The sequence below is a fragment of the Grammomys surdaster genome, unplaced genomic scaffold (genome assembly GCF_004785775.1).
Source record: "Grammomys surdaster isolate TR1022 unplaced genomic scaffold, NIH_TR_1.0 205, whole genome shotgun sequence".
NCBI lineage: Eukaryota > Metazoa > Chordata > Mammalia > Rodentia > Muridae > Grammomys > Grammomys surdaster.
The window spans coordinates 2039245-2050912 of record NW_021604650.1 but is presented as its reverse complement, the minus strand read 5'-3'; the positions used below and the strand labels follow the sequence as shown (position 1 = coordinate 2050912).

The 11668-nt window shown below is 49.6% G+C and overlaps 1 protein-coding gene across 3 annotated transcripts; it reads left to right on the top strand.

The window, feature by feature from the left end:
- Positions 1–1667: 1667 nt before the first annotated feature.
- On the top strand, positions 1668–9354 carry Slc25a45 (solute carrier family 25 member 45). 3 transcript variants are annotated; one of them, XM_028770995.1, is made up of 6 exons: positions 1668–2672; positions 3797–3840; positions 4027–4098; positions 4385–4570; positions 7958–8216; positions 8332–9354. In XM_028770995.1, the coding sequence occupies exons 1-6, from the start codon at positions 2636–2638 to the stop codon at positions 8598–8600; spliced, it is 867 nt and encodes a 288-aa protein (XP_028626828.1). In that variant the 5' UTR covers positions 1668–2635; the 3' UTR covers positions 8601–9354. The 3 variants fall into 3 exon arrangements, with proteins under 3 accessions (XP_028626828.1, XP_028626829.1, XP_028626830.1); XM_028770996.1 differs by lacking the exons at positions 1668–2672; positions 3797–3840 and having other exon boundaries at positions 4027–4102; XM_028770997.1 differs by lacking the exons at positions 1668–2672; positions 3797–3840; positions 4027–4098; positions 4385–4570 and adding an exon at positions 7763–7844.
- Positions 9355–11668: the final 2314 nt, after the last annotated feature.

Here is an 11668-nt window from a genome sequence, read left to right as displayed (position 1 = left end):
CTGCTTTCCAGGGCAGCCAGAGCTAGACAATGAGACCTTGTATAGGGGGCGGGGGAGAGACAAGCAAACCTATAGTAGGCGGGCCAACCGTGGAGGCAAATGCTTGTAATATTAGTACACGGATGATGGAGGCAGGAGGATTAGCACGAGTCAAGGCCATACTTGGCCAAACAGCTAGTCCAAAGTCAGCCTACAATATGTGATGCTCTGCCTCAAAAGAGAAAAAAAAAACTACAAAAAAATCATCAGATATTACCGAAGGCCACAGTATTGCTATAGAAGATACAAACCATTACGGGCAGAGAGGAGAAAGTCTTCAGTTTCTTCTTATCTACCATGTGCTGGACATGGGCCAAGTCCTTTCTTCTGTGTCACATGTCATCTTACGGGCTCTGTGAATGGAACCAAGAGGATTAGTAGCTACCATTTATGTGTTGGATGCTTTAAAAATTCTGTATGTGTGTTGCTCCAGGTTAAACCCAGGACCTCATATATGTGAACCAAACACTCTACTCCCGAGCTACACCTGAGAGAAACAGGTAGGGAAAACACTCATACACATAAATCTTACAAAATTGGAAGTATATATATTTTTAATTTTAGACTCTACCCATGAGAAAATGTGATAATGATCTTTCTGAGGTCAGCTTCCTTTTTTTTAGGATGATGATCTTCTAGTTCTACCCATTTGCTTGCAATTGACACCATTTTATTGTCCTTTACACCTCAAAACCACATTGTATATGTGTCCAGTCCTCTGTTGGACTTTTTCATTCTTCTGGCCACTGATGCTATTCCTGACCTTTCTATTCATTCATCCTTTTGTCGCTCATTAGCATGTACCATGTCTACCCTGGGCCACATTCTCTAACCCTTCAAACATGTCAGTGAATCAGCAGCCATAGGTCCTTGACTGCTCAGACAACCAATTAGCTGCTTATAATAGGTCAGCAACAAGAGTAAGGGTAAGGGACTTGGCCAGGGCCTGACTTCTGTCCAAGGCCAAGAGCCAGTAGAACAGGCCTTCAGAACAGGCCCCGGAGGACTGCGACACCATCCACTGCTCAGAGCCTCCTGGGTCCCAGGCCTTCAGAAAAGGCCCTGGAGGACTGCAACACCATCCACTGCTCAGACCCTCATGGGTCCCAGGCCTTCAGAACAGGCCCTGGAGGACTGCGACACCATCCACTGCTCAGAGCCTCCTGGGTCCCAGGGAAGCATCTCCATTTTAGAGACGCTTCCAGTCAAGTCACGTGGAGTCACATGGAGTGGTAGCAGCTCGGGCCCTCGTCCTTGGTTTTCATGAATCTTTTTTTTTTTTTTTTTAAAGATTTATTTATTTTATTTATGAGTACACTGTAGCTGTCCTCAGACACACCAGAAGAGGGCATCCAATCTCATTACGGATGGTTGTGAGCCACCATGTGGCTGGGATTTGAACTCAGGACCTCTGGAAGAACAATCAGACCGCTGAGCCATCTCTCCAGCCCCGGTTTTCATGAATCTTTACCACATCCTATTACATATCAAGGGTCTTATGCATGTAGGTGGCTGTGTGTGTGTGTGTGGGGGGGTAGTGATTACAACTATCTCTGAGATGCCTTGTGGAGAGGTCTCACTAAGAAGGGGAGATTTCAGCCCCAGCTTGAAGGAGGCCTGAGAGAGTATGTCAAAGAAGAGGAAGCACTGCGGCATTAGGGCCTCGAGGCTGAGAGCCCTCTTCAGTGGAGCAGGAAGCAGGACATGAGGTCAGAGGAGAAGGGCGGTACTGTGAGGGCTCAGACAGTGTAGAAAAGACTCAGCCTCTTCCTTTTTAATTTTTAAAGAAAGGAAATTTGTTTGTTGCAGTTTATAGACAGGGAAATCTAAATCTAAGCCCCGGCATCTGCTGAGGACCTTCTTAGCCCATCATCCTGAGGCAGAGAGGCAGGAGAGCAGGATTTGGGTTTTGGTGTAGTGTAACAGTGGGCCGTTGTGCAGTCAAAAGCCCATTGTTCCTTCTCCTGGGCAAGAGGAGGCCGTGGTTCTGATTCATGGCTGTAAACAACTCTGGAGAGAGCAGACAAACAGGCTTCAGGGCCTGGTGAGTCACTTCTCGGGCCGGGCCTCTCTTTTTTGGGTCATTATTCTGACTAGGCTTAGGTGGCTGCTACAGGCCACTGTAGCCTGGGACTGCCACCTTGTGGCCACGTTCTGACTTCATGTAGCCTCACAGTTTGTCAAGGTAGGTGGGAATGAATGAGAATTTGCTGTGAACTGGCTGGTCAAGCAGGGCCTTGATCCTTGCTCACTAAGGCAGCCTTGGAGAGGCTCACCAAACTAGGACTCAGCTGCCATCCTCTGTGACCCAGCATGGCTGTTACTGTCTAGGCACAGAACTCAGGCTAGCCGTGGTTGTCAACCTGCCCCTAGAGATTCCATACTTTTCAGGGCTCTTCCAGTCTCAGGGTCACAGACGTTGGCTCACTCTCGCTAATGGTTGCCTGAAGTCTGGGCACTGGGCCACCACTCACCCTCCAGCCAGGGTTAAACATTAGTGGGAGGTTATCGGGTTTGGAAAGGGGGTGGGGAATCTCACTTGCAACAGTCTCCTGCGGGCCTGCTTGGAGTACCAGTTCCCACCGGAGCCCATAAAATGCCTGTGGAAGAGTTTGTGGCTGGCTGGATCTCTGGTGAGACATTTTTCTTCTTTCTGTCATATCACCCCTAGGGGTGGGTGGCTTCCCTGGGAGGATGGGGTGTAGAGAGGAGTTGTTCCCTCTGGAGCACCCAGCAGCCAGCTGTCCCCAGAGCCTTCTGGGAATGGCTAAGGAGGCAGAGGGGAAAGCAGCAAGGAGGAACTGCTTCTGTATCCCAAGACCATACTCCAGAGAGTGATGGGGATCTGACAGCCAAGGCACAGCCTCACCCAAGCCCTTCTCCCAGACCAGTGTGAGGGGCCCAGATACATTCACCTTTGATCTCTCCGGCTGTCCTTATTTTACCTTTGGAAATCTGCCCTACCTGGTATGCACTCCTGAGGCTTGAGAAAGGACACTGTGAACCTGCCCCTGGTGATGCACCCCAAGCCCCAGAAACAGCATATTCTGCAGAGAATAAGACAAGCCAGTGGATGGCTTTCTCCCTTGGGTTCAGCAGGACGCTAAGAAGGGCTCCCCACTCTGTACTGATAATTGTGACAAGGTAGAAGGCAGGAGGAAGTGGCCAGCAGGGCCTGTTCTCATTCAAGGCCACAGAACTCTTCGAGGAAGGCTGAAGTACACTGACACAGTTAGGAATAGTAGCCACTCATTCTAGAGCAGTGATTCTCAGCCTTCCTACCGCTGTGACTCTTTAATACAGTTCCTCATGTTATCGTAAACCCCAACCATAACATTATTTTGTTGTTACTTTATAATTAATTTTGTTAGTTATGAATCGTAACATAAATATCTGATCTGCAGCCCTCAGTGGGGTCACCACCCACAGGTTGAGAACTACTGGTCTAGTGCCTCATCTTCCACAGTCAGAGCTGAGGGTAGTGTTACACCTGGTTCTTTCCTATTGTGTGTGTGGCCTCACATGAGGCCATGGGTCTCCCTCCTTTGTCTCAGCACTTTTGTGATGCAGTACCAGGTGTGGTAGAGAAGCTGGGTAGGGCGGCTGGAATATCTGTGCAGTCCCAAGAATGTGGGTGGTGGGTGTCTGAGTACATGCAGCCTCCTGTTCCAGCCTGCATCCTTCTTTCCTCTAGCATAAACTTGCTTGCTAGACTTGGCACACAGGCCTCACTCATACCACCTTCTTGCCACCGCAGGAGCCGTGGGCCTGGTCCTGGGACACCCATTTGACACTGTAAAGGTGAGTGTAGCAAAGGCACCAGAGGAATAGATGGTCTGGCTGGAACCTGGGAGAGAGACTGGGCCTGGCTGACTGGGTTGGCTCATTGGTGCCTGTCAGGATCTGCTGCGTGGGTGACCTGGCTGTCACTGTGGGAGCAGTCCTGGCTTGCCCATCTGCCTTACATGCCCAGTGCTTTCCATTCAGGTGCGGTTACAGACCCAAAACACATACCAGGGCATTGTGGACTGCGTAGTCAAGACTTACCGCCATGAGTCAGTAGGTAGCTCACTTCTTTGGGGTAAGAATCATCTGGGGCAGGTGGTGCCTGTTTCCTTTTGCTTGCTGCTTGCTACCAACTTCTAAGTCTTCAACTTTGAGGTTATCTGAGAGTCATTTAGCACCTCAGAAGTGGAGTTAAGGTCCTCACAGCCTCCTCCTCCTGCTCTGTCTGCCTGGGACAGGGCTTGGGTAGAAGTGTTGTACAGCTCAGAGGCCTGGCCAGAGCTGGAAGTGGGACACAGAAGCCCACCATGACTAACATTGCTACCATGTTGTTCCGCAGATCCTGGGCTTCTTCAAGGGAATGAGCTTCCCCATTGCCAGTGTAGCCCTGGTCAACTCCGTCCTGTTCGGAGTGTACAGCAACACACTGCTGGCACTAACAGCCACCTCCCATCAGGAGCGACGTGCCCAGCCACCCAGCTACACAAACATCTTCATAGCAGGTTGTACAGGGGGCCTCCTGCAGGTGAGAAGGTTGTGCATGGGCACACATGCAGGTGGGACAGTGATGGATCTGAGTCCTCCACCCCAGGGACTCCCAGCTCTGCATAAGAAGGCCTTCTAAGCAGTACATGTAGACACTGCTCCTATTAGCCTAGCCATGTGTGCCTGGCCAGGCTGGAGGTGAAAGGTCATGGAGACTAGGGGTTGGGAGGTGGGGAAAAAAAGCAGAGAGTTGGGGGTCAGTGTGAAGAAGATGCCATGCTGAAGCAGCCAATGTCTGCACTCAGGTTTGTCTACCTTCAGAGGTCTCTACCAGTCCCAGAGTTGTGGGAAGACTATGTAGCATGGTGACCTTTGACCCTGAGGAACTGTCATACTCAGTAGAGTTGAGTTTTGTCTTGAAGTGATCCTAAAGTGGTCCAAGAGATCATCCTGCCTGCTCAACCAGGCCTTTGCCTGCAGTACTGGGTAAGCGTAATCTCTGAGCCTTGCCTGAGGTCACAGGTCACAGATGCCATGGTCGGCCAATCACTGCTTGAGTCGCTCCCATCATTCATTTCAGTCTTTGTTCTCAGCCCTGGAGTGAGCAGGTTTCTGTGGGGTGTGGTGAAGACTAGACGAGCTTCTAGGACCCAGAAGGGACCCAAGCTAAAGGGAGTGTCTGAGCTGAATGGAACCAAGGGACAGGTGCCAGCTCAGCCCTACACCCCAGATGGGCTCCTGGATGACCCTCTAATGGGTACCTGCCCTGATGCCACTGATACTTCATAGGGCAGAGAGCAAGCTCAGAGGACAAAGTCAGGGTGTGCACAGGAGCAGTTAATGATTACAGAGGCTTCGGAGAGAGCGCTGACTTCCCTTTCCTTCCCTTCTCCTCTTCCTCCTCTCCCACCTCCTTCTATTTTTTAAAAAAATTACTTGTTTTTTCATTTTATGTGTATGAGTGCTTTGCCTACATATATATATATCTGCGGTGCCTCCTGGAACAAAAGTTACTACAGATGGTTGTGAGCTGCCGTGTGGGTGCTGGGAACTGCACTGTGGTCCTCTGCGAGAGCAGCACGTGTTCTTTAACACTGTCTCTCCAAACCTCCTTCGTTTAATGTTTTCAAAATAGGATCTTGCATGTAGTCCTGGTTGGCCTGTAATTCACTACGTAGATCAGGCTAATCTAAAACTTATGACTCAGCCATCTGTACTGTGATCTAAAACTTATGACAAAATCCTCTTGCCTTTCCCCAAATTCTGGGATTACAGTCATATGCTACCCGCCCAAGCTTAATGTTCCTTATTATAGTCACATTTCTTAAACTCAGAGGCCTGTACCCCTCAAAAACAGGAAGAACCCCAGTAAAGTGACCTGACATAGGCCCAGCCAGGCTCTACTTCTCAGTGATCTTTTCCTCATTTCTCTGAAAAGCAGAGCCAGGAACTGCTAGGGCCACAAATGGTGCCTGGGTTCAGGAACCTGCTAAAGCCAGGCTGTACTAGGACACCCGTCAACAGGGTTTTGGAGCCAATTGTGTTTCAATGAGGAAATGAGAGGCAGGGACAGGAGCTGAAGGCTTCTGTTGGCAAAAACTTTGCTTGTGGCTTAGTTGAAGCTGCCCTGGTTAGGGGTTAAGTAACCTTTTAGGCTTTGTGGTTCCCAACCCATGAGATGCCCCTGCTTCAGCCCTGGAGCTGTGGTCAGGAGCCCACCCAGAATGTCTCAGCTCAGCCCTGCTGGCAGGCCCTGGGAGAAATATCAGCCCCATCTTACGAAGGGGCTCAACCCTCTGCTGCGGCAGAAGCACCCAATGTGGCCTGCACCTGCTCAAACCCAGCACCAGTCAGCTCCCAGCCCCTCCACTACCAACCAGACCTAGAGCTGAACAAGGCTTCACATGCTTCTAGCCAGACCCAGACACCAAGCACACACCAATGACATGTCAGCTTCAGCCAGGACCCTGCCTCTGTCTCCCAAGTGCTAAGGTAACAGTACGTGTGTGACACTGCCAGCAGTTTTGATTCTTTTGAAAAAAAGATTTATCTTCAACAACAACAACAAAAAGATTTATCTTAATTCTAAAATTAAATCTAAATTCTATGAAAGCCAGAAGAGGGTGTATGATACCCTGCAACTGGAGTTACAGGCAGCTATGAGCTATCCCAGATGGGTGCTGGTACCCAGACTCAGGTCCTTTAGACAGGAGTATAAACTCTTATCCACTGAGTCATTTCTCCAGGCCTGGTTGTTGTTTTTCTTTTGGAATAAATGTCTTAAACTTAATTATTCTTTTATGCATATGGATGTTTTACCTGTATGCATATGTGTGCACCATGTGCATGCCTGGTGCCTACCAGAGCCAGAAGAGGGTGTTGGATCCCCTGCAACTGGAGATACAGATGGCTATACAGAGCTACCATGTGGATGCTGGGAATTGAGTCTAGGTCCTCTGAAGGCGTAGCTTAACTGTTGAGCCCCTATCTCTCAGCCCCGGTAACTGGGTTATTGAGACAGTTTCATTTTGCTGGAGCTCACACTAGCCTGGAGCTCACTATGTAGCTTTGGCTGGCCTTGAACTCTTTGTCGTTCTTTCTTGGAAGCCTTTAGGTTACAGGCAGGAGCCCAGCACAGCCAGCCAGAGCACCGGTTACAGGCAGGAGCCCAGCCCAGCCAGCTAGAACCTCATTTGGGCTTCAGTAGCTTCTCTTGCTTTGTCTGGAGACAGGGTCTCACTCTGCAGCACTGGCTGGTCTGGGATTTGCTCTGTAGACCAAGATGGCCTTGAAGTCACAGAGATCTGCCTGCCTCTGCCTTCCTAGTGCTGAGATTAAAGGCACATGTCACCCTGGCCAGCTAGCTGCTTGACATAGTTACATCCCTGACTCAAACCTCACTAGAGTGGTAACCTCCTCTTCCCCACATCTTCTCAGCTCAGTCCAGTGCCACCCCAGATCTGTGTCCTGGCTGTCTAAGGGCTCTAGTGCCTACCAAATCCCACTGTTACCACCACCTCACCCCTATAAGCCCTTTTGGTTAGAGGCAGGGAGGGGTACTCCGGGGCTTCAGAGAGGTGTGATGCAGAAGGGAGAGCGACTCTGTGATGTCGGGTCTCTTCTGCAGCTTCAGCTCCTTACTGTTTCCTGCTGCTGAACCTTTACAGGGAACCGGGGAGCGCAGTCCCACATGTCCTTGAATGCCTGTGCCTGCTATCTCAGGAGGAGGGGCCAGTGCTCAGCCTATCAGGCCTGATAATACGGGAGGCAGCATGTTCTCAACTGCACCCAGACATTTGGCCAAACGCAGTCATGTATGTGGGAGGCTGGGAGTTGATGGCAGGAGTCTCTCTGCCCTGTTGTGATTATAAGCAGACATTTTCCAAGCCTAAGCCCCACCAAGTCCCCTCCATGTCTTTCTCCACAGGCTTACTGCCTGGCTCCTTTCGACCTCATCAAAGTCCGTCTGCAAAACCAGACAGAGCCAAGGATGCAGGCAGGAAGCTCTACACCCCGGTACCGGGGGCCTGTGCACTGTGCAGCTTCCATCTTGAGAGAAGAAGGACCCCAGGGTCTGTTCAGAGGATCCTGGGCCCTGGTATTGAGAGACACTCCTACGCTGGGAATGTACTTTGTCACCTATGAAGGACTGTGTCGCCAGTACACACCAGAAGGCCAGAATCCCAGTGAGTGGGGTGAGGTGGGGTGGGGTGGGGGTACAGCAGAGGCTAGGGAGGGAACAAGGCGGGGACTGGAAGGTGCTCTATTCTCGTCTGACTCAACCCTGGCTCTCTGTCCTAGGTTCAGCCACAGTTCTGGTGGCAGGGGGCTTTGCAGGCATAGCCTCCTGGATCACGGCCACTCCTTTTGATGTGATCAAGTCCCGGATGCAAATGGATGGGCTGAAGGGGAGAAAGTACGGAGGGATGCTGGACTGTATGGCAAGCAGCTTCCGGCAGGAGGGGATAGGGGTCTTCTTCAAGGGCATGACACTCAACAGTGCCCGTGCCTTTCCTGTCAACGCTGCCACCTTCCTTAGTTATGAGTACCTGCTGCGTTTGTGGAGATGAGCCTGGCCAGGCAACACTGGCAACTCCACAGCAGAATCATGGCTGATAGCAGCTTGGAAACCAAGCTAAAGCACCTAACTTTCAAGTGTAAAAGCAAGAGGTGCCTTGTATCATCCAGAGAGCTAAGGAGCCAACGTGCAAGAGACAATGAACCTGGCCCTGTACAGACTCCAAGGCACACCCTCCTCCAGCCCACCCACCAGGCCGCTTCTGTCCAGGAAGCAGGGGCACAAAGTACATAAAAATCATCTAGGCTACCATGCCATAGCTGCCCCTCTGAAGGAACGCTCAGAGACCAGTCACTGTCCTGGCATCACCCAGCCCTGGAGTTCTTCTGTCTCCCTGGACAGAAGAATGACTCTTGTCTTCATGTCCAGAATCCTTCAGGGAAACCCAGGTCCCAGGCCCCTGGCTGTCCTACCCCACTAAGTGGCCTTCTCTTGGTTACTCCCTGGTGTGGGCTCTCATGTCCCAGGAGTGCCGTGGGTGGTGTAATTGTCCTCCAGTGGCCTACTCTCCTCAAGATCCAGGCAGAGCTCTTTATCTAGGGGTCCTTCCAGCCCTACCTGTGCTGACTGTGGGGTACCCCAGCCCCCAGCCCTCCTGCCTACCTCAGTCATACCATTGTGCAGTGCTTTGTAGTTCATTGTTTTGCTCCTCTGAGTCTTTAGTCTGCTCAAGTCTTGTGGTCAAGGTTGTACTTCTGTCTCTTGAATAGATACATGCAATAAAGTTTCATTTGATGCAATACTGATGATACCTTTCTGTCTCTGTTCCCACCACACACGTGGCTGTGAGCCTTCTAACCCCCATGTCTGTTCCCTGGCCCCTCTCCAAGTTGTCTCTTCCTCACCCACATCTTTCCTTAGATTTGTCTGATTATCTATCTCAATTGCTAAATTAGATTTTAAAACTGCCTGAGGGGCTGGAGAGATAGCTCAGTGATTAAGATCATTGGGTGTTCTTCCAGAGGAACCAGGTTCAAATCCTAACATCCACAGGGCAGCTCATTCATCTGTAACTCTGGTGGATCTGGTGCCCTCTTATGGTACCTTTGGGAACTGCATGCACTTGGAGGCAAAATACCCATACACACAAAATAATAAAAAAAATATTTTGAGGGAGTGTTCGGTTTATCCATGTAGCCCTGGCTGTCCTGGGACTCACTCTATAGTTCAGGCTGGCCTTGCTAGGCTGATCCCCCAGGCTATGCCTCTTGAGTACTGGGATTAAAAGGATTAGCCCAGCATAAAAATACTAACAACAACAAAACTGGCTGAGAGCTGGGCAATGGTGGCACATACATTTAATCCAGCACTCAGGAAGCATAAGCAGGCAAATATCTAAGTTAAGGCCAGCCTGGTGTATAGAGTGAGTTCCAGGACAGGACAGCAGGGCTACACAGAGAAACTCTGTCTCGAAAAACCATAGATAGGTAGGTAGATAGATGATAGATAGATGATTAGATAGATAGATAGATAGATAGATAGACAGACAGACAGATAGACTTTACTCTTTCATAGCCTCTCATTACTCTGAGCTCCTTCCCCGAGCAGGGGATGCCTGGAGACATTTGCTCTTGATGAATGTCTTAACTTCCTTCTGCTAATCACATCTGGGTCTCTCCCAAAAGGATTTGCTCATGCTGTTCTCCTTGAATTTGTACCTCTCCATCTTTCAGTTCCTGGCTCCTTAAAGACATCTTTCTGTTTCCTCTAGTTATGTCAATGGTTCCGAAGCACCTGGAGGGTTTGTTCAAGTAGTTTGCTGACTTAAACCTCAGAGTTGCTGACTCAGTATGTTTTGGGAGGGTAGGAGGATGTATATTTCCCTAAGTTCCCAGCTGCAGCTGCAGGTGTGGGCCACACACTGAGAACCACTAGACATGTTTTTCACGTCACCCCTCTTCCTTGGTCTGTAATTACATGCTCACCTCTGAGTGTCTTTTCTAGGTGATTCTGATTATATCTGTCTCTCTAAACCATGAACTCTGCTTTTAATCCTTTAAAGTGCCTTTAAGTACTTGGGAGGCAGAAACAGGAGGATCTATGTGAGTTCCAGGCTAGCCTGGCCTACAGAGCAAGTACCAGGACAGCTGAAGCTATGCAGAGAAACCCTGTCACAAACAACAACAACAACAAAAACCAAACAAACAAGCCAAAACCCCCAAACCATGAACTCCACATAGCAGACTTCACTCCTAATTCCTTATCATAAAAACTAGAGCTGCATAGCGGGCTGTCCAAGAAATAGTTCTGAGAGTCTAGGGATGCAGGGTAGTTGGTAGAGTGCTTGTCGTGTAAAAAGCTCTGGATTGATCCCCTGTCTCATATACATGGGGCATGGTGACACACATCTACTATAATCCTAGCACTAGGTAAGTGGGGCAAAAGATCAGAAGTTCGAGGTTTGTTAGATATCAAGTTCAAAGCCAGATTGGGTTACAAGAGACTCTGTCTCAGAAAAATAAAGTTTTATAAACATAACTTTAAGCTTGGTAACTGAGCAAGATGTGAGGAAACTTCCCAAAGTCCCAGAAATAGGGGACATGAGGCAAGGCTCTGGGGCCAGGGCTGCCTTCTGGAGTAAATGCTGACTCCATGACCTGGGACACATAGAGCCATGGGGAGAGAACCTTGCAAACAGCATACTAAACCTTGAGTTCTTAGGTTTTGGGGAAGCTAAGTCCAAGACTCAGAAACTGAGCCAAGATCCTCAAGGGACTACACCAGTACAAGGTTGGACTAGAAAATCTCCAGCCACCAGGAAAAGAAAAAAGAAGACTGCCTCTCTCCCATAAGGTCTGGCTCCCTTAGAGAATCCTGCTCCCTAGAGCCTGTTTCTGAGAAGCTAACATTGCATCTTTTTTACGCCCCCTTCTGTTCAGAAGAAGCAATTACACATTTCTCTAGAGGTGAGCCACAGGTTTAGATTGGACCGGTGGAGGATTCCCCAATACACATGAAATACCCATGATGAGATGAGCAGAGTACCTAAACATGTAGCCCTCTCTCTCCTTTCTTTGAGACAGGGTGTCACACCCAGCTCTGAGTAGACATCTTTCATGA

Excerpts from the sequence above, each read along its gene's own strand:
- Slc25a45 (XM_028770995.1), top strand. The coding sequence starts at position 2,636 with ATGCCTGTGGAAGAGTTTGTGGCTGGCTGGATCTCTG. Across the intron at positions 3,841-4,026 it reads ACCCATTTGACACTGTAAAG|GTGCGGTTACAGACCCAAAA; the intron begins GTGAGTGTAGCA and ends CTTTCCATTCAG. Across the intron at positions 4,099-4,384 it reads AGACTTACCGCCATGAGTCA|ATCCTGGGCTTCTTCAAGGG; the intron begins GTAGGTAGCTCA and ends GTTGTTCCGCAG.